Below are 22924 nucleotides of genomic sequence, written 5' to 3' on the forward strand. Positions count from 1 at the left end.
GGTATTTGGTCACATAACATACATTAAAGTTTTCCAAGATGAAAGGAGTATACAACATATGGGTTTTTCATTTTCTAAAGGAGACTCAGGAACTTTCACAATTGAAACCCTAGTTTTTGTGAAAGTTACTATCCTATTCATCTTAGATAAACATGACAAAATGGAAATTTAGCATAAGTAAACTCTTGAAAGAGATTGTTATGGAAATTCTAGAAAACCTATTTTATAGTAGTTCTAACATAATTTGCTACTTGATTATACACACAAATAGTTGTATCACTCTACTTGGCTGAATGGTAGCATTGGAGGATGGAGTAAGACGAATGAATATGTATTTTGTAACACTCTCTTGGGTCATTTCATTCAGCTGAAACACAAATGCTTATTATGATCAATGATCTAACAAAGACCAAAATATACTCTAAATTTCACATACAGAGGATAAACAGTTTTGATTCAAAAAGCTAATAAATAGTAAGAGCAAAAATTAAATGGAACAAAATACAGATGATTATCAAGTTTTGATAGTACTATAATAAATTTAAAATGTTTATTGTACATTTTAACACATCTGTAAATTGCCAAAGGGTTTCCCTGTTGGTACAGTGGTAAAGAACCCATCTGCCAGTGTAGGAGATACAAGAGATGCAGGTTTGATCCCTGGGTCAGGAAGATCCCCTGGAGTAGGAAATGGCAACCCACTCCAGTATTCTTGCTTGGAAAATTCCATGAACAGAGGAGCCTTGCTGGTCACAGTCCATGGAGTCTCAAAAGAGTTGGATACAACTGGGTGACTGAGAGCACATGCAAATAAATTGCCAAAACTAGAGGTTTTCAAGATTCATATGAAAAATACTGAGTCCTTCTCTGATATCCTCAGTTATTCTCCATCATACTACCTTATTCTTTCTCTTTATAACATTTAATACAATTTATGATTATGTTGTGCTTGTGTATATATTTATTGTGTTTCGCCACCCTATAATATTACTCATTCAACAGGAACTTTTGAGCACCTATTCAGTGAATGAGTAACAATCTTCTTCAACTATGTAAATCACACTCAACCCAAGCATATTTGCTTTTTTATGAGTGCTGCCCAGATGTACTGGCCTGTCATAACCGTTATCTTTGCTATGATGCCAATAATGTATATTTCCCTTCAGGCATACACATTGTCTCTCTACTGACTCAAACTTAAATAGCAAACATCTGAAGTTCAGGTTTCAGAGGCCTATAAAAAAGAATAGGGAAGGAGAGTGGAGATACAGTCTCTTCCATTTCCTTTTATGCTATTTTTCTTTTCTACGTTCTTCTAAAAGCAGATAGGAAGGAAAAAGAAGGAAAAGCAGTGGGCTGTACTGGATTTGCCTAGGACTTCCAAACTAGTATTTTTATTTCATCTCATCCGCAGGTGAGGATGAACTCAGGACAAAGACATCACATAGGATTTCAGGGGCCCACAGTTGCTACCAGGAAAGCTAAACTGCAAAGTCTGTATCTTCGGATCCTCTCACTTCCTACTCTAAATCACCTCCTGTTTTCTGCCTTCTTACCACTCCCTCTCCCCCACACCCACAGTGCCCAGTGCTCGCAAGTGGACTTTTGGCTATCCAGTGTTGACTGCTGTCTTATACCTGCCTCCGTAAAAACTCCCATTTTTAGCATGTACCTATACGTTCCCCTAATATGTTCATGTGATATAAATTAGCGCTTAAGATGTGAACATGACAAATAGGCATAACTCTTGTCAGGGGTGGGAGGAAGTTGTTGAAATGAATCACCAGGGAGAAGAGATGGTTTTTTTTTTTTTTTGGTTGCATGTATAGGGGAAGAAATTTTTTTAGCTGAATACTTTCTGTTCCTTTAGTAAGTATCAGGGGAAAAATAAACTACGTAGAATTAGCATTATAAGCATATACCTACCTCAGGACAACCATCATCTAGTCAGGTCTGCAAGGTCTCTGCTCAGTAGAATGACACACTGCTACAAAAGACTCCTGCACTGTCACTTCACAGTTAACCTAGGCTGAGATCTGCATTACCAAAGTTAATCTTGCTTTTCATTCCACATACAGACAACTCTGCTTATTACAGTCCTTCCACATGGTCACTATCTTTATCTAATTCTTGCAGACTCTTCAGCCCAAGAACTGGAAGAAAAGCCAAATAAATAAAGTCAACTACATTCATAATCCACAGAGAAGGATAAAAGCAGAAAGCTCCCCCACTACTTTGGAATAGCATGTCCCCTGAGACATAATGCTATTCCTCTTAAGGATTTGTGGGATTTCTTCTACAGTGTGGCTTCATGAAGTTCTAAGTTTTATTAACGTCCAGAATCAGATGGCATATCCACAGTCAAATAAATCCAGGCATTTAAAAATAACTCACATATCTTCTCACAAAAGAGCTGCCACTGTAACTCACTGAAATGTAAGAAAGAAAGAAAAAAAAGAAAAAGGAAAAGAAAAACCTGAATGATTTTATACAATCTGTGAGTTCACATGAAGGAAAGAAAGCACCAACAGAATGGAACTGACTCCTGCAACAGCCAGTTGGGCTTACCCCTCAGATCAGAAACTACCTCTCTGGCCTTGACTGAGAACGATTTTTGCTAAAAGAAACTTTGTTATACTGCCCCAAATGTTACTAAAGACCTAAGTTATAAAGCACATCTTTAAAAATTGTTAATCATGAGGGTGAATCATGTTACTTTTCTCCTACTACCTGGCTGAGATAGTTTTGCTAAGAAAATAAGAATTTTGATTGGGGTAGGGGGAAGCAGGCGGTTTTGAAGCATGGAGCATTTTGAGAGAGAAGAAAAGTCTGGATAAGATGACAAACTGGCAGAAGGAGGAAGGAAAAGAAGGCTGACACTAACTTTTAGTGAGAATCTACTCTGTGCCAGGTATCATGTTAGGAACTTATACTACCTTAACTATGTCTTTTTTTTTTTTACAATTCTGCAATAAAAGTACTATCATCTCTATTTTACAGTAGAAACCCATAGTTAAGTCATTCTCCCAAAGGTCATACAGCTAGTGAAAGAGCAGATCTCAGATGTGGGATCAGCCCCTGACTAAGATAAGGAGAAGAAATTCCCTTCTGACTAGTTTCTTTATTAGTCTGAAGGACCTATAAGCCAGGCTACACAACTCAGCTATGTTACTGACCAAATAAATTTTTAGAGTTTGTGACTATAAACTGATTCAGAATTATAGATAAATGCTTTCAAGTCCCAAACAGTTTTGTCCCAAAATTTAAAAAATTCTCCTACTCTCAGTTTGGAAGTTGGTTTAACTTTGAAAACAAATGATTTAAGGATCACTAGATTATCTGTTTCAGTTTTCATATCCATATTTACTCAGCTTTGACTATGTAACAATCTGATTAATGATAACTTATACAGCACTTATTAGTGCCAGAGCCATAGACTTTCGTATTTTATGTTCTTGTTCCTACTTAATTCATGGTCTAGAAGGAGACACTGTCTCATAAAAACATCTATAAAAATGTGATAAATGCTATTAGACATGTATAAAGTGTTATGAGAAAACAAAATAAATTTAGGGTACGATACTAATATCTAACCCTTCTCCATAGACATACACCTCCAGTATGCTGCCTTTGCATAAGAAGGGTCGTGAGGAGATGCATATGAACATACATACATATTTTTTTTTTCTTATACTTTCAAAAGGAAATGCTAGAAGGTCAGACAGAAAGTAATTACAATGGTTGCTAATTAGGAGTAGGGCAGGATGGGTTGGAGGGGACAGGATGAAAGCAAGGCTTCTCTGAGTAAATCTTTTCTTTTAAAAATTAATTTTTTACTTCTGTGACAGTTTTACATATATACAAGGTAAAACAACAAAGAAAAATCCAACTCCTATCACCCATGCCATCAAAGCAAAACAAAATTCAACAGCACAGTAACCAACCAGAAGTTTCTCAGGGGGAATTCCTTCCGAACCGTTCTTTAGGACCTGAATCCCCAAGTCTTGGTAGTTGAGAGGTTATTAAGAGGCATGCTCTCTAAATGCGTCCAACGTAAACATACCCTCCCCTAGAGAACTTAGATTACTTGTGAAGCTGTGGAATTTTATAGCACGTGAGGACAGCCACTGCTTCAGTTTATAGCTTTGTTCAGTTCTACATACATTTGTTGCCTTTTTAATCCTCCTCAGATCATCATAACTTTTTCTTTCATTACTTCAAAGAGCAGAATAAGTGAAATAAGTTCTTATCTATATATATCCTTGTAAGATTTTGGAATACAAAGAAGAAAAAGATCTCAAGAGGCCCTTCCAGTGGGAGGGTGTGATTCCCCCCTTAGCTCTGGAAAATACTCACCTATCTGTATCACAACAATCCTCTTCCTTAAATTTAGATAAAATTCAAATAACAAAATTTACCACTTTAACAATTTTGAAGTGGATAATTCAGAGGGTTTTCGTATATGCACAGGTTGTGCAACAAGTACCATTAATTCCAGAACATGCTCATCAGCCCCAAAAAGAAACTCTATAATCCTGAAGCAGTCACTCCTTTTTATTTTTTAAGTCTCTTTTTCTGAGGTTTTTAATAGTATACTTCAGACTTTCCAGATCATTCTTTCATAGTTTTAAACTTCTTCTGTTTTTATTTTTGTTCTGTATTCTGGGAGACTTTGTTTCTTTTCTACTATTGTTTAAAATTTTTACTGTAGTTGATTTACAATGTTTGTAAATTTCTTCTGCAGAGTGACTCAATTATATATATTCTTTTTAATATTCTTTTCTATTATAGTTTCTCATAGGATATGGAGTGTCATTCCCTGTGCTATAGAGTAGAATCTTGTTTATTCACCCTATTATATAATAGTTTGCCTTTGCTAATCCCAAACTCCCATTCTGTCTCTCCCCTACCCACCCCCCACTCCCTCATCCCCTTTGGCAACTACAAATCTGTTCTCTATATCTGTGAGTCTGTTTGTTTCATAGATGGGTTGATTTATATCATATTTTAGCTCTCATCTATAAATATTATCATATGGCATTTGTCTTTATGGAGGACTTTCTTGATTATATTTTCTAGTCCTATTGAAAACATTTTTTGTAATATTTCAATTTCAGAGAGCTTTTTCTATATGTTTTTTTTCAAAATATTTTACTGTTTTACTATACTGAGTATTAATAAGGTAATTTAAAACATTTTCCTCTGTTTCTTAAGTCAACTCTTTTTCAGGTAGGACAAATTTTTGTTAGTTTTTTTTTTTTTTTAAACTTTCTTTTATGCTGCTGGTTTTTCTCACTTCCTAAAAGATTCTTGGTCTGTTCACATTTAGGGTAGAAGGACAGGACTATGCAAAAAGTAAATGCTGGAAGGATAATATGTAACTATTTAAAATAGGTATGAATAAGGGGTATAGAGCAGCGCAGACTAAGACAAGTGTATTACTTTTAGCGTGAGTATGTGGGGACCCAAACTCTAAGGCTGCAGAACCCTGAATTCTAGGATGAAAAATATTTATTTTGGAGCATCAACATTCACACTAAAAGCCTCAGCTTTCTCCAAACATTTGGCTCAGTTTCTTTCTGGAAGAACTATTTGATGTTCACACGGAGAGAAATGCAGACTGCCTGAGGGGAGGTGGGGATGGGCAGAAAGTAGGGACATAGTGGACTGACTAGTAGCAGCAGTTTCCCATTTATAGCCATTCAGTTAATCTTGTTTAAGCCCTCTTTCTCACTTCTGCCATTTCTGTCCCTGAGTCTTCTTTGAAGTTCCATTAGGCTGATCCAGTTCCTGCCCAAACGTACTCTAGGCTGCTGTTCCTTGGCTTGTTTCTTTCTTCAACCCACTCCCATCTACTTTCTAACTTCCAGAAATTTCCTGTTTATTGGTTACCCAACCATTTGCTTTTCTTTGTTGTTTTGGTACTCTGCATTTCCTATTGAAATGTATTTCCCGTCTCAAATGCTGATTTCTAGTCCACCATCTTGAACTAGTACTTTTAAGTAAAGGGAAAATTTTGACTTTCTATAGAAATATACAGAAATACAATAGAACCAGTCAGTTCTTTTTTCTTGCATCTTTCCATAGTGCTTGTAATCTACAACCAAATAAATAATAAATACTTGTTTGACATTTAACAGAATTTCCATGATTATGTGTTCTTAATTTATCATTTGTAGAACCTTCTATGTTACTGCATGTTTCTAGAGGAGAATTCCACTGTTTTCATTAGAATTGCAAGGGATCTACAATCTAAAATGAATATATTCTCTTTAGAAAATAAAAATTCCCATTCCATGATGCTGTGTTTGAGTTCTGATCTTAAATTGCAAGAGTTTACATCACACAAAGATTAAAGTTTGAGAATAATTTTGAAGCTGTTTACAAACCCCAAGGCAATCAGTAAACAAATGGATGTATAATGTGTCAGTTAGCAGTGGGAGTTTTTTTAGGAACACATCCAAATGCATTATGTGTTATGCATTGGCTTAACAAATAACAGAAAGACCTCATTCAGGGCTTTACCTCTCTTGTACAGCAGCCAAGGATGCTGAGATATGGGGATGCCAGATAATTTCCCTAAGTTATGACCTGGATAGCTACTTGGAATACAGCCATTCATGTACAACGTCAAGTTTTATACCAGAAGACTCAACTATTAAATTATATGAGACCTACATGTTAAGATTAAGCTAAAAAGTAACAAAGAAGGGGAGATACTGATTAATATATTAGCCCAAAGTGTCAATGTCTCTACAAAAGATGTTAATTCTGGTTCTTTAAGACCAGTTTTGCTGAAGCTACTTAAATGTCAATTTTTAGGTTCTAAGCAAATGCAAAAATTGGTCATATGGCACTTCATATTCAAGTGACTGTTCTATATGTATTTTAAAAATAAGTAAAAATTTAAAAAAACAATCAAGAAGAAGAGTTGTGTGGATAACAATATATGATTTTAACTTCTTTTAATTGAATATTTATTCAAAATAGGAAAATAAAATATGTGTGCATTGCTAAAGAAAAAAATTCAATGACACTTGTTAAACCATAGTAAAGAAGACTTTATTAAAGACTTTATTAAAGATTGGTATAGGAAGTCTTATTGAAAACCAGGGTGATGAGACATCACCTGGGGATAACCCATCGAATATTGAGAATGGGGTTTCTGTTAAATTGGCTTGGCAAGGTTCTTGCTAAAACTAGAGTTTACAAGAAAGAACACAGATGGGCTTGGGAGATGATTCAGGAGGTTTGGTCAAGCAGAGAATCTTTGCTGTATTTACAGTTAATGGCCACAGTGAAGGTCAGCAATACAGTATGTTATAAAAATTACAGTAGTGCCCCAAACCTGGACTACAGTAGCTTTGATTGGAAAGCCTGAGGTGAAAGAAAGAAGTTAACACTCATTGATGAATTAAATACATATATATATAGTTCTGCTTGGTTCAGTAAACTGAAGGTAAACTTTTTTTCTGTTAACATCTTCAGGACACAGGGAACAACATTTGAAGATTAATGATCATCATATAACTTTTTTCTTTTGGCTGTGCCATGGCATGCAGGTCAGTTCCCTGACCAGGGATCAAACCTGTGCCCCCTGCAGTGGAAGCACAGAGTTCTAACCACTGGACTGCCAGCGAAGTACCTGATTACCATGTAATTTTACATGTGTAAGCTATTTAGCTGAATGAACTGAATGTACCCTGGAAGATATATATCTGAATGTACCCTGGAAGATATATATCTGAAGATATATATCTGAATAGCTTTATTTCCTAAGCCAATGCATAACACATAATGCATTTGGAGGTGTTCCTATTTGTCTATTTTCATTTGCTTTGTTCTAACAGGCTATCACCAGAAAGACTTTAGTTAATCAAAGGTTATATAGTTCATTGTGATTTTACTATAAAATGTTATAAATAAAGAAATGCCCAATTACTTACCTAAGCGATGAAATCCAAAAGTGAACCTTTTGGTTGGTGATTTTGAAGACAGCCACAAAGCAAGCAGGGTCAATATGATGGCACTTAGGTCAGTTAACATATGAAGTGCATCAGTCATGATTGCTAGGCTATTTGCAATGTATCCACCTTAGAGTAAGGGTGACAGGAAAGAAGGAATAAGTTAATTAAAATAACAAGCAATCAAACCCCAAATATACAATATTCTACAAAACATGAACTTATAACTAAAGTTAACTAAATACTTATCCTATTACAATTAAGTCAAAGTATCCTGAAATTTTATGTAAAACATTAACTATGCATATATGTTTTTCTGGTGAGACTGTCCATTTCTAGAAACAGATTCTCTGAGGAATCAATGACCTTAAAAAAGTTAAGAGGCACGAAAGGGGGGCTAACACAAGATAAGTTTTATGTTTTAGCACTTCAGCTTTTACTCAACCTACTAATTCTGCTGCTGCCACTTAGCTGCTTCAGTTGATTCCAACTCTGTGCGACCCTATCGACTGCAGCCTGCCAGGCTTCTCTGTCCATTGGATTCTCTAGGCAAGAGTCCTAGGGTGGGTTCCCATGTCCTGCTTCAGGGGATCTTCATGACCCAGGGATCACACCTGGGTCATATTCTTTACTGCTAAGTGTGTTAGTGAACTTAACCACCATATCTAAATATTATAATAAAGCTGAACAAAAGGTAGGAATTCACTAATTTGGGAGGGTTTGAACATAAACTAAAGAAATTCACAAGATATTCAATAGTTCAAAACAAAAGATAAAAAAATAACTAATTCTCTTAGATATAAATAGCAGTGTCTCCTAATAGAGGGATAAAAGATGTCATTTAGAATACAATTCTTTTGTACTGGTTTTCCAGTAAATAATAATAATGTATATATTTCATATATTTGGGTGTGTATGTCTGTGTCTGTATATATAAATATATTTATTATATATGTATATATATATACACATAATATATGTACACTATTTATTATTATTATTTAGTTCCATTATGGTCAACCAATTTTCCTATCACCATTCAGAGAATAAATTTTTATTATACAGAGTTTTCAAGCTTGTATGTATATCACAATTACCTAGAAGGTTTGTTAAACTATGGACTTCTTGACCCCACTCCCAGAATTTCTAATTCAGTAGATCTGGATGAGGCCTGAGAATTTACATTTCTAACATGTTCAACGTAATTTGCAATCAAACTCTTTTAGAATAAATAACAAGAAGTACCATTTTCAACTAATATTAGGAAGCCTTTTAAAATATTCATGCCCACTTCTTGGGAAGTTTCTGTAAGAAGGTCTTTGTGGTGATGCTAACTTGGGTCAGAAAGATATTTCTGAAAAGTGTTTGAATAATTTAGGTCAGGAATATCTTTTAGAAATGTGTGCATTTTATCTATTACTTCTACAAGTCAATGCTAAGGGATCAAGCAGAAATGTGGCAAAATTTTGTGCATTTGGATTTCAATTATAATGTTATTTATTGTTTTTAAAAAATGTAAAAATCTCCTAATTATCAATACCCTGGTAATAGTTTGAAAAGCTTTAATATTTTCATCCCCAAATATTTTAGCATTAAAAATAATGTTCTTAAAATCTGAGTTCTGTTTGCATTCAAGGAAGAAATCTTGCCACCAGGGATTTATTTCAAAATTCATTGTGAAAATTCACTTCTGGCAGACCGAATTTCATCTCTTAGGGAGGTTTTTCTTAATTTTGGCTAATCAATAAAAGATTCTCATACTTTGGCAGTTTTTCCCTACCTGCTTTTTTGCGAGTAGTTCAGTTCAGTTCAGTTCAGTTGCTCAGTCGTGTCCAACTCTTTGCGACCCCATGAATCGCAGCACGCCATGCCTCCCTGTCCATCACCAACTCCTGGAGTTCACTCAGACTCACATCCATCGAGTCCGTGATGCCATCCAGCCATCTCATCCTCTGGCATCCCCTTCTCCTCCTGCCCCCAATCCCTCCCAGCATCAGAGTCTTTTCCAATGAGTCAACTCTTTGCATGAGGTGGCTAAAATACTGGAGTTTCAGCTTTAGCATCATTCCTTCCAAAGAAATCCCAGGGTTGATCTCCTTCAGAATGGACTGGTTGGATCTCGCTCAGCCTTCTTCACAGTCCAACTCTCACATCCATACACAGAAGAACTGTACAAAAAAGATCTTCACAACCCAGATAATCACGATGGTGTGATCACTCATCTAGAGCCAGACATCCTGGAATGTGAAGTCAAGTGGGCCTTAGAAAGCATCACTATGAACAAAGCTAGTGGAGGTGATAGAATTCCACTTGAACTATTTCAAATCCTGAAAGATGATGTTGTGAAAATGCTGTATTCAATATGCCAGCAAATTTGGAAAACTGAGCAGTGGCCACAGGACTGGAAAATGTCAGTTTTCATTCCAATCCCAAAGAAAGGCAATGCCAAAGATTGCTCAAACTACTGCACAATTGCATTCATCTCACATGCTAGTAAAGTAATGCTCAAAATTCTCCAAGCCAGGCTTCAGCAATACGTGAACCGTGAACTCCCTGCTGTTCAAGCTGGTTTTAGAAAAGGCAGAGGAACCAGAGATCAAATTGCCAACATCTGCTGGATCATGGAAAAAGCAAGAGAGTTCCAGAAAAACATCTATTTCTGCTTTATTGACTATGCCAAAGCCTTTGACTGTGTGGACTACAATAAACTGTGGAAAATTCTGAAAGAGATGGGAATACCAGACCACCTGACCTGCCTCTTGAGAAATCTGTATGCAGGTCAGAAAGCAACAGTTAGAACTGGACATGGAACAACAGACTGGTTTCAAATAGGAAAAGGAGTACATCAAGGCTGTATATTGTCACCCTGCTTATTTAACTTACATGCAGAGTACATCATGAGAAATGCTGGACTGGAAGAAACACAAGCTGGAATCAAGATTGCCGGGAGAACTATCAATAACCTCAGATATGCAGATGACACCACCCTTATGGCAGAAAGTGAAGAGGAACTAAAAAGCCTGTTGATGAAAGTGAAAGTGGAGAGTGAAAAAGTTGGCTTAGAGCTCAACATTAAGAAAACGAAGATCATGGCATCCAGTCCCATCACTTCATGGGAAATAGATGGGGAAACAGTGGAAACAGTGTCAGACTTTATTTTGGGGGGCTCCAAAATCACTGCAGATGGTGACTGCAGCCATGAAATTAAAAGACGCTTACTCCTTGGAAGAAAAGTTATGACCAACCTAGATAGCATATTGAAAAACATTGAAAAACAGAGACATTACTTTGCCGACTAAGGTCTGTCTAGTCAAGGCTATGGTTTTTCCTGTGGTCATGTATGGATGTGAGAGTTGGACTGTGAAGAAGGCTGAGCACTGAAGAATTGATGCTTTTGAACTGTGGTGTTGGAGAAGACTCTTGGGAGTCCCTTGAACTGCAAGGAGATCCAACCAGTCTATTCTGAAGGCGATCAACTCTGGGATTTCTTTGGAAGGAATGATGCTAAAGCTGAAACTCCAGTACTTTGGCAACCTCATGTGCAGAGTTGACTCATTGGAAAAGACTGATGCTGGGAGGGATTAGGGCAGGAGGAGAAGGGGACGACCAAGGATGGGATGGCTGGATGGCATCACTGACTTGATGGACGTGAATCTGAGTGAACTCCGGGAGATGGTGATGGACAGGGAGGCCTGGAGTGCTGCAATTCATGGGGTCGCAAAGAGTTGGACACGACTGAGCGACTGAACTGAACTGAACATGTTCCTAGGTCGCCATTGATGCTTCTGGTTTTGAAACCACACTATGAGAATTACTGTTTTAGTGTACTGCAGAACTTCATGATCAGGATGTTGTGACACTTAAAATGTGCTGAGCTGTTGATTCCCCTTTCCTGAGATGGGTGTGCAGGGCCAAGAGCAGCAGAAGTGGGGCTGATGATCTTGTAGACACATCCATTTATCCCAGTGTTGTCTATACAAATACCATTTTTATATGTTTTCCCTGACATGAAAAAGCTGGAAATCACTGAGAGAAAATATAGCTTGGTGGTTAATACCATCAGTTTAGTTCAGTTGCTGGGTCGTGTCCAACTCTTTGCAACCCCATGGACTGCAACATGCCAGGCTTCCAGGACTTTGAAATCTGAGACTTTGAGCAAGTTACTTACTCATTTTTGAGCTTCAATTTACTCATCTATAAAATGAGGATAATACCTTAAAGCCACACTGTCCAATAAAACTGAGATGATGGAAATATTTTATCAGCGCTGGCCAGTGGAGTAGCCGCTAGTCACATTGTGGCTTTTGAGCATTTGAAATATGGCTAGAGCAACTAAGGGACTGAATTTATTTTAGTTAGCCTAAAGAGCCACATGTGGTGATCACCACCAAAGAAAGCAGAGTAAGGACCTCTGAAAATCATCTCCTCCATACAAGGCATGGAACACGGGCAAAAATGGTTCAAACCAGCTTTCTGAAAACTATGCACATTAATTAAACAAAGGCTGATAAAGGTAGCATTTATTCAAGGAAAAGGCTCAACCTTGATAAGAATCTCAGTAGCCCTGTGGCATTTTAACTTGCTTTATACCCAGTCTCTCCCTCTTCAATTCCATGGTAGCCTTGGAAACTAACAAGCAGTGAGCACAGTGAAAACCTCAGCCTGGCAGCCACTGTAGGGAACAGGATGGAGTTGAAAGTGAAAGTGTTAGTCCCTCAGTTGTGTCTCATCCTTTGTGACTCCATGAACTGTAGCCAGCCAGGCTCCTCTGTCCATGGGATCCTCCAGGAAAGAATACTGGAGTGGGTTGCCATTTTCTTCTCCTGGGGATTGAACCTGGGTCTCCTGCATTGCAGGCAGATTCTTTACCATCTGAGCCACCAGAGACATCCTGGATGGAGTTAGAGGTCATTAAAAGCCCCACCGCCAGGAAATTGTCATTATTTGATCTGTTTGGTGATTCCCTCAGAGACTATACTTGTAAGGTTCTTTTTATTTGACTTGACTTGGAACTTGGCCCTGGTACAAACCACAGTGAATGTTTGTCGAAAACAATCAGAGACAGTTGTTGAACACACCAGTTCCCTGAAGCAATAAATACGTCTTCTGAAATTTTACAGTGACGTACCTCGGTGTGGTATTATTTTCATCCAATTTGGGCTTTTATTGACTCTGTCTGTAATTATATACCCATCAGTTCTTGGGAAATTTCTTAAACTATGTTGCTGATGATTTCTTTCTTATGCTTTCTCTATTCCCCAAGCCCCTATTATTTGGAACTTGAACTCATATACTAGTTTTCTTGCCTTTCTTTCCCCATGATCTTCTATCTCTCTGCTCTATTCTGTAAGAGACTATCTTAATTCACCTTCTAATTTGTTTGGAGTTAAAAAATATTTTAATGTTTTTATTATTCAAAATATTTTTTTCTGCTCTGAATTTCTTTTTAAGAATAGCCTATTCTTGTTTCATAGATTCATGATCTCATTTTATCTCTATGGATACTTATTCTATTACTATACTATTATATCTGACTGGCTCTTAAACACATTTTCATAAACTTTCCTTATTTTAGCCTTCCTCTTTACCCACTTAGAGGGGTACCTGATGCAACCAGTTCTAGTCCTGCTTAGTATTCTCTAGCGCAGTTCTCAATTGTAGTACTCAGGATCAGCAGCATCAGCATCTCCTGGGAACTTGTTAGAAAATTCTACCCCGGAACTACTTAATTAGGAACTCTGGTCCAGCAATTTGTGTTTTAACAAGTTATCTAGGTGTTTCTGATGCACTAGCATAAACTGGATTGGGTCTTGGTTTTCCTCACTGCTTGTTTAGGAACTGGCTTTCTTGGGCCTATTAATATAGTTACGTCTTTTACATGATTCCGTTCTAGTTTGTGTTGCTATTGTCTCCTTTCCAGTTTTCCCCATCTGTGTGGAAATAATATATATATATTCCATATATGTATGTGGATATATGTATATATATGTGTGTGTGTGTGTATATATATATATATCCACATATATCTTTTTCACTCCCATGCAGCTGTTAGAGCAGTCAGTAACTATTACTAAATTCAAAGGATATTTTAGTTCTCATCTTATTGGGCCTCTCAGCAGCTTTAACTTATTTATTTCCAATTTGAAATACTCTTTTCTTCAGTTCTGGGATACTTGTTTGCCTTCTGCCTGACTTCTAAAGTTGTAGTTCCTCAAGACTTGGGTTCTCTAGATAATTTTTCCTGTTCCTATGGCATCTACCTTGACCTCCCTTCTGAATGGCAGACTTACATATAATAGGTCACTAGACATTTTTACATGGCTATTTCACATACATGTAATACTTAACATGTCTAAAACCCTTGAGCCCATGCTTAAATCCTGTTCTGTATTTTCTCCCTTCCCTGCTTCATAAATGATACACATTTCCATATACTCAGCAGGTTAGGTACGAAATTTCAGAATCATTCCTGATATTGCTCTCCCATCAACTCTCACGTTCACCTCATTAGCCATTTTGCCACAGTTACCTCTAGAATGTTTCTCAATCAGTGTATTTTTCTCCATCCACTCTATTTCAAGTCATAATCACTTCCTACTGGGACTTCTGTGAAAATATACTTGCTTCTGCTCTTGTACCAGCCAATCCACTCTCCATATGAGTCAGAGTTATCTTTTAAAAAAGTAAATCCTATCATGTCAGTCTCTACTCAGAAGCCATCACTGGCTCCCCATTGTACTTAGAATTAAAGAACAGACTCATTTAAAATGGTCTGTCAGGACCTACTTGATCTGGGCCCCCTACCTCTTTCCCTCTCACTATATTCTGGCCAACTGGTCTTTTTAGGTCCTCGTAAAGAACTGATGGTTTTAGGACTTTTGAACTTGCTGTTCTCTTTGCTTGCAAAAAAAGTCCTCCTCCATTCCCTTTTCTTAAATAACTCCTGATATTCTTTTTTTGGTTTAACTGTATCTGGCTCATACATAAACCATGTCCTATTGATTACTATGTCCTATAGTATCTTGTTCTTTTTCTTCACAGTACTTAAAACCTCTTGCATTTTAAATTTACTTGCATGTTTAACATCTGTGTCCTCCATTACAGGAGGACATAATGTCCTCCAAACATTAGATTAAGTGTTTTAGATAGTAGGGATCATAATAGTTTTGTTCTCCATTGTATATCTGGAACACCACAGCACACTGCCTGGTACATAGTAAGTATACCAAGAAATACTTGCTGAATGGAAAGAACTGACCTTTCCTAACATCTCAGGGCAAAACCAAGATTCAAAATCAAGTCTCCTCTTTCAGATTTTTAAATTATTTCATTTTAAAAATTACTCCATACTTTCTACATAAGATGTTTTATTTCTAAGTGCTTTTGACACATTGTAATAAATGCTGTTTACAATTTAATTCTGTGTAACATTCTGAATAATATTGTTAATGTCTATTCTAAGTACTAGTACCTCTACAGTGTTTGACAAGATTTTCATACTTCAAAATCAAGTTAGTATTTGAAAAGAAATGCTTATTGTAGCTCTCGCAAAACATCATTTACCAAGTAAGAGACTTAAAAAATGTCAGGGCAATTATATCCTAGTAATTTTTAATAGGTGTAAACTCTAATTTTAAGGGGGAAATTTTGATTAAATGTGATTTAACTTCAAATATTAAATATTAACTGAATGACTCCATATTCCTGTGAATTTGGGCATCATTGACTCAGTCTGAGAGCATACCTTATCTGATCTCAGCTTCTACTCCTTTCTTTACAGTGTAAACATTTATAATTATCTAACAAATTATTAAACAAAAATTTATTGAATGTATACTCTTTGCTAGTCATTGTGCTGTGTGCTGGTAACTAAGCTTATATTTCAGTGGACACTGATACTAAACAAGTGAATATACAAGCAAGACAGTCTGAGGGCTTTTAAAGTGGGGGAAGGAACAGGGGAGAAAAGACCTACAGGCAGTCAGAAAGGTCTCTAAGAGGTATCTTTTGAGATGAGACATAATTACAAGAAGTCATCCTAGAATGTTTTGGGAAAAGGCAGTCCATACAAAGTTGTGTTTTTCAAATTGTGGGCTGTGACCCATTCATAGACCATGAAATCAATTATGGGCTGGACCATAATTGAAAAAACAGAACACATCACATGACATGCAACTTTTGTTTTAATTATACATATATTTATACATATGTGTATGTGTCTGAACATACTTACATATGTATGCATGCCTGCCTACATAGGTCACTATGTTAAGCGTGTATCTTACTACAGTGAGATCAAAAAAAGTTTGAAAGCCACTGGTGTAGAGGGGCCAGTCAGTTTGAAGGTGTTATGGGCAGGAAAAGAGCTTTGTGAGTCAAAGGAAGAAAGAAGGTTAGCATGGGTGAAGTGAGCACTGGGGAGGAGTGGTATGAAACAACTTAGGAAATGTACATAATTTTTCTGCACGTAACCCCCAGCCAGCATCTTAAATCCAGATGGCTTTCTCTGTTCTCATCATGGTTCTTCATTAAGAGAACACAGGAGGGAATTCCCTGGCAGTCCAGTGGTTCGGATTACCTCAGAAGTTCAGTCCCTGGTCCAGGAGCTAAGATCCCAGAAGCCCCAGGGTGTGGAAAAATATAAAAAAGGAGAACACAAGAGAATAATCTCCTTTCTTTAATGTCCCTTTATCAATGATCACTTAGAGAAGTTAGCAGTTACACTTATGTGACTCTGAAATTAATCTCTAAATGGAGAATCTATTTTATAGTAAAACTGCATTACTTGAATAATTAAAAAGTGAAAAAGCCAAATTCATAAAATCTGGGGAAGACGTCTGACTTTCAGATCCTCCTTAAAATGAAAAACTTTGAGGTTAGTTAGTAGTATTTACCTATGCAAATTTCCTGGATATAAATACAAAAGGAAATAGTAAACAACCACTGAATTCAATGGCAGAGGGGAAAAAAATCAAGACAATGGGATGGTAGATCTTCACTTACTTAAGTGTCTTCATAATCTATTTAACCTCTGTGCCCTCAGAACTCTTAGAAAAGGTGGAGCAGGTGTTCAGTAAGGTCCCTTCACATAGTAAAATGTTATTTTTCTAAGTAATTTTAGAATAATTTACTATTTTAAACGTTGCAAAAATTAACCTAGTGTTTTATCAGATTTTTTTTTCTGAAACAGGAAGTTACCTGATATATAATGAAGAAAATGTCCTTAACTTTACAGTAGATGACATGGTGTTCAGAGAACTAGAAAATGTCAAAAGTTAGCTTTGGAAAGTCACCAAATGCACCCATGCCTGCAAAGATAACTTTTGTACCTAGGCTGATCTGCAGTTTGTGAGGCCTCGGCACATCACCAGATCAGTATCTTGATAAATAACAAGCTTCCTAAAAGGCAAGTTTAAACCCCAAAGCAGTAGGCAAGGTAAGTGGGAAGTGAGTTGGCAACACAACTCACCTACAAGCTCTCCAATCATGAAAAGCAAGTAAAGAACGGCAGCAATGGTCAATCTGGTTTTCACCTTTCTCTGCTTCAACAACTCTCTCTGCTTGCTGCAGTTGTCACAGGGGTCCGCCTTCAAACTCAGCTGACTGTTGGCCAAAGGTAAGTCCTGGTCCAGCAAGGAGTCATCGTCGGCCTGGAGGGCCGAGTGCGCCCCGTTAGCAGGCCTTTCCGGGGCTTCGGAACCGTTGTCGGCCACCACAACTCGAAGTTTGTTAAACCGAGAAAGCCCCTCGTCGACCACCTCGTCCGAGAAGTCAAAGGCGCTGGTGTCATTTAAGAACAGCGGCGCATCATCCTTCCTCAGCATTGATTTGAGGCGCTTCCACGCGCCGGAGCCGGCCATAGCACTGGCTGAGCGGCCGCGGCGCCGAGCGGCTGGGTGCAGGCGGGCGGCCGGCGACTCCTACTTCACTCGAAAGCCAGTTCCCAGTGGCACTGCGGCGCGTCCCTCCTCATTCTGTGGGAAACGAAGCACATTATAAATTAAAGGCAGCCCGACAGAGCCCACAAGTTCCGAAGCCCGGGGCGGCGGGGGGCGCCGGAGCTCCGAAAGGGGGCAGCGCTCTACCTGGGGTGCCGCTGCCGGGCCGCCGCTCATCTCCCCGCCCCGGCCGGCTCCGCGGGGCCGGCTCGCGCATCTCGGCCCGGGGCCGCGAAGGAGCGGGGCGGTCCTCGAGCCTGCAGCGCCCGCAGCTCCAGGCCGGGTTCCCGAGTCTGACAGGTTTGGGGCCGGGCGCCCGCGGCCGCCGCCTCTCCCCGCCCTGCGCGAAGCCGCGCGCGTGCGCTGGAGCGGCCGCGGACGAGCCGCGCCAGGGAGGGGTGGGCGCGAGGACACGCAGGCCTGGCGCGCCGGGCAGAGGCTCACACGAGGGGCGGGGCGGGGCAGGGCAGGGGCGCGCGCCGCGTCGCCCGCCCCTCACCCGGCTCTCCACTTCCCGAGGCCGCGAGGTCGGAGGGGGCTGGAATCCTCGGGCTAAGTGGGTAGATTTCTACGGTCCCGCCCACCCGAGGTTGGGCGTTGCTGCAGGGAGTTCGCTCCGCTGAAGGACGGCCTAGAGAATCTTTGATTGAGATCTGGGTTTCGGATGCTTGGCGACAGGAAAATGTAACCCTTTCTTGCTAAATTGAGCAGCTTTTCTGCCATTAGAGTTGCTGCCTCTCTGGCAGGTTAGCAAAGTTTGCTGCACAGTCAGATCAGCTTGGAGAGGGCAAGGCTTGTGGTCGTAAGCAGTTCAGTGTCCTGCTTGATATTTACTGTTGTTTATCAGCAAATATGTATTACCTGTGTGCTCCCTATCAGGTTCCTTTTGCCGCCAAGGTGTTTACAGTATGGACTAAACCCAAGCGCAGGAACTATATATAGTGCGGTGAGTCCCCTACATACCAACCTTCAAGTTGTGACCGGTCAAAGATGTGAACTTTTAAAGATGCGAACATGCTTTCCATGCTTTCCCACCGTCTAATCACATAGGTTAGTTCACGCGTCTGGCATACATTATCATATATGTGCATGCTCTAGAAGTGGTTGTGCTTCTGTGTACTTTACTGTACAATACTATATATAGTGCTACAGTATCTTTATTTTAAGCTCAAGATGTCCGGAAGCAAGTTTAAAAGCAGCCATGATGTAGCTGGTATATAGTACTACCCAGACATCACTGGATCTTTTTTTTTTTTTTTTCAAGAATGTAGATAGACTTGAATCCAGCAAGGAATCAGAACCTGTGCCATTAATGTCAGGTGTGAGTGAAATTTGCCCTCCATCTCCTGTTGCTGACAATCCTTCAGCACTATCAGCTCCCACCTCCTCTCCCTCCAGTCAGTAACTCTTCTTGCCTGTTCACTCAGTGCCAACCCCTGTATGCCAGCTGTTGTACTGTACTACTGTACTTTTCAAGGTACTATAAGATTAAAAATGTTTATTTTTGTGTTTGTTTTTATGCATTATTTGTGTAAAAAGTATTATGAAGTATTATAAACCTATTTCAGTACAGTACTATAGAGCCCATTGTGTTAGTTAGGTACCTAGGCTAACTTTGTTGGAACAAATTGGACTTGCAAACATGCTCCCAGAATGGAATTCGTTTGTAAGTGGCAAACTTACTGTAAAAGAATCTGTACTGGCTGTTGATTCTATTTAACAACATGGTTTAAAAAGAATTAAGTTTTTATTAGTAGCTTCTAATTTAGATCTAATTTTAATGACAAAATGAAATGACAATAAGCCCCACCTTCTGCTTCTCTGGCGATTCTCCAGGTGAGTCTTAGGGGATTTGGAGGCCTTAAAACTACATGCAAAATTTTGTGGGTATATGTATTTTCTTGAATAAGTCTGTTAGCCTTCATCATATTCTCAAATGAGTTTCAGACTAAAATAAGATTAAAACAACAGCACTCTTAGGAGAACTCACAGATCAAGACCCTAGCTTCTACTTGGACTTGAATTGTAGTGCAAACTCCCATTAATCCAGTGTTTATAAATGTATTTTAACAACAATCTATATGAATTACCACATTTTAAGTTACAGAAAATACAATAAAAAGTCATATAAACATCATTTCCTCTGAAGATCCAGATGACATTTTAGAATCTTGCATGTCTCAGGTGCAACTCACCTTTGAATGCCCACGATATTCCTATAGAACTACAGTCATGGGAGTCAGATTAGGAAAACTGGATTAGCGATCCCCTAGTTCCCTAGACCCAGAGTATTTAATAACCAGGTGACCTCGGTCGTTATCAACAGAAGGAAGAAATTTTCCTGAAGGTTGCTCCCTTAATTCTAATATTAATCCATCCAGATTGGGAGTAGTTTATTTGTTGTTAGTACTTTTAGTTTGTTATATTGCCTGAAATCTTACTAATGAGAAATAACAAATGAATAAAATATTTCAGGAATGTGATCACTCTTTAATAAAAATTTTGCAAATGAGATTCCATTAAGGAATGGAGATAGACGTTTTTAAAAACAAGATGAGGCAAGAGCATGTGTTTTGTTTGTTTTTGATATTTGCAGTAAACTTTGTTGGGAAGAGCTAAAATATGGAAAGTTTTGGGGTAAGTTGTTACACAGCAATAGATGACTAATATAGTCGATATCAACTTTCCTCTGTTCCAGAAAAGACACCTTTCTTATTCTTTTATCACATGGACTCTTGTTCCTAGGCCTGCCTTGAGTTAGTGGTGTGATTTCTATCATTGAACTTTAAAGGGGGCTAAATAAATAAATTTCTGTGAATAGTCTTGGAAGGTAACTATAATTTTCAACCTTATATCTACATATTCAGAGTTTATAACAATAGATAAGTCAGCTTTTGAAACACAACCCATTTATAAGCAGAGCGCTTCCTGCAAGTATTCTAGCTCTTGGTCAGTATGCCATTCTTTTATATGAGACTTAATACTTCTTAATACTTTGCCCGGGCAAATGGAAAAAGTTGTCAGCCATTTAGCCTGTCTCTTAACCAGGTAACCTATAACATACAGATGGTTTAGAAAATAGCAGAGGCCGGTCAATTCAGTTTCAGGACACATATCTCAGGGCAGTTAACTGGAATAGATGCAAAATATCCTATGTTAAAACCTGTTTTCTGGCCCAAATATCTCTTGGAACAAATGGCAGTGCTAAAAATAATACTATAGCTAACATTTAATTAAGGCTTGTTTATGTGTCAGGCACTAGGCAAGGGATCTGATTTACCTGAGTTTATTTAATACTTACAGCATCATTAGGATACAATCACTAGTGATACAAAGCATGGATGTGGGAGTCAGACTGCTTGTGTTTGCATCCTGGTTTCACCACTTAGAGTCATATAATCTCTGGTGAACTGTTTAACCTCTTCGTGCTTCAATTTTCTTACCTATGAAGTTGGAGTGATAATCATACCTGCTTCACAGGGCTTAATAAGAATTAATGCATATAGAGCATGTAAAACTTAGCATACTTAGTTCCCAGCACATAGTAAGTACTCTATTAATGCCAGTGATTACTATTTTTTAAGTAGATGAAGACATATAATCTCAGGGAGATTAGGTAACTTGGCCAGAGTCATGCTGCAAACAGAGCAGGAACTCAATTTCAGATCAGTTTGGTTTCAGAGCTCAAGCTCTTAACTATCACTCTACACTGTCCTCCTTGGTTTCTTTCTGCACAAAAACGGAAAAATCTGCAGAAAAATATCTAGAATTCTTGGGATATGTTAGGATAGATCTCTGTTTCATACATCAAAGATTTGCCAACAATTTGCGACCTCTGCATTGTCCTGTGAAATCCTGTTTGGGAATGGAAAGGTTGTTTTTTTTTTTTTTTTTAATTGAAATGTAGAAAAGGTGCTTCATCTACTTAGTTGACAGGTTCAAATGCTGCATATCCTCATCCTGAGAACTCTTTTGTCTGTTGGAGTATGTGGCTGTAGGAAGTTCCTATAGGATGTTTTTGGAATGTGTTCCCTTACCTTTTTTAGGAGGGGATGAAAGCTGTTGGATAGGTATGAACAAGAGTTAGTGATGTGATACACAACTCTGGTGAAGATAATGCTTTCATCTTTCTGGTGGATTACTCAGTAACACAGTGGCTGGAGATTCAGTTTAACCTCTCCTCCAGGTAGAAGAAATAACAGAAATAGATTACCTGGGGATAGGCAGTTGCCTTTTTGGCCAGGGAAGAGATAAGATCTCTGGCTCTAGAGACCATCTACCATTTCACCAACCTGTGAGCCAAACCTACTTTCAAACAAGTTCGTAGTTTTCATATCTTTGATGAATGGACAAGAAAGCTGTGGTACATATACACAATGGAGTATTACTCAGCCATTAAAAAGAATACATTTGAATCAGTTCTAATGAGGTGGATGAAACTGGAGCCAATTATACAGAGTGAAGTAAGCCAGAAAGAAAAACACCAATACAGTATACTAACACATATATATGGAATTTAGAAAGATGGTAACGATAACCCTGTATGCGAGACAGCAAAAGAGACACAGATATATAGAACAGTCTTTTGGACTCTGTGGGAGAGGGAGAGGGGGATGATTTGGGATAATGGCATTGAAACATGTATAATATCATGTAAGAAACGAATCGCCAGTCTAGGTTTGAGGCAGAATACAGGATGCTTGGGGCTGGTGCACTGGGATGACCCAGAGAGACGGCATGGGGAGGGAGGTGGGAGGGGGGTTCAGGATTGGGAACTCATGTACACCCGTGACGGATTCATGTTGATGTATGGCAGAACCAATACAGTATTGTAAAGTAGAATAAAGTAAAAAAAATAATAAAAAATTTTAAAATTAAATATTTCTATGGATTTCTCTAATCATGTCTGGCTGAAATAAAAGGGAATAGGAGGTCCCAGTTGGGACAGTAATTTAAGAACTAAGCATAGGATTTCCCTCTAGTCCAGTAGTTGAGACTCACCACTCTGCCCTTCCACTGCAA

General features: G+C 38.4%; 1 protein-coding gene and 1 long non-coding RNA gene across 3 annotated transcripts in view; one reads left to right on the forward strand and one right to left on the reverse strand.

Moving 5' to 3' along the window:
- LOC108636986 overlaps positions 1-4929 on the forward strand; it is a 33558-nt gene extending 28629 nt beyond the window's left edge. The window contains exon 3 of the long non-coding RNA XR_001918674.1: positions 2137-4929. This is a non-coding gene — a long non-coding RNA (uncharacterized LOC108636986). The remainder of the gene's footprint in view (positions 1-2136) is intronic.
- SLC30A4 (solute carrier family 30 member 4) overlaps positions 1-18256 on the reverse strand; it is a 31077-nt gene extending 12821 nt beyond the window's left edge. Inside the window, exons 1-3 of one of the 2 annotated variants that reach the window (XM_018054153.1) lie at positions 18050-18255; positions 17434-17938; positions 7947-8093 (exon numbers count right to left, since the gene is read on the reverse strand). In XM_018054153.1, coding sequence (XP_017909642.1) covers positions 7947-8093; positions 17434-17824 — 538 coding nt within the window. In that variant the 5' untranslated portion in view covers positions 17825-17938; positions 18050-18255. Of the gene's footprint in view, positions 1-7946; positions 8094-17433; positions 17939-18049 lie in introns of both variants that reach the window. The other variant, XM_018054154.1, reaches the window with a different exon arrangement.

Source organism: Capra hircus, chromosome 10, assembly GCF_001704415.2.
Source record: "Capra hircus breed San Clemente chromosome 10, ASM170441v1, whole genome shotgun sequence".
NCBI classification, from domain to species: Eukaryota; Metazoa; Chordata; class Mammalia; order Artiodactyla; family Bovidae; genus Capra; species Capra hircus.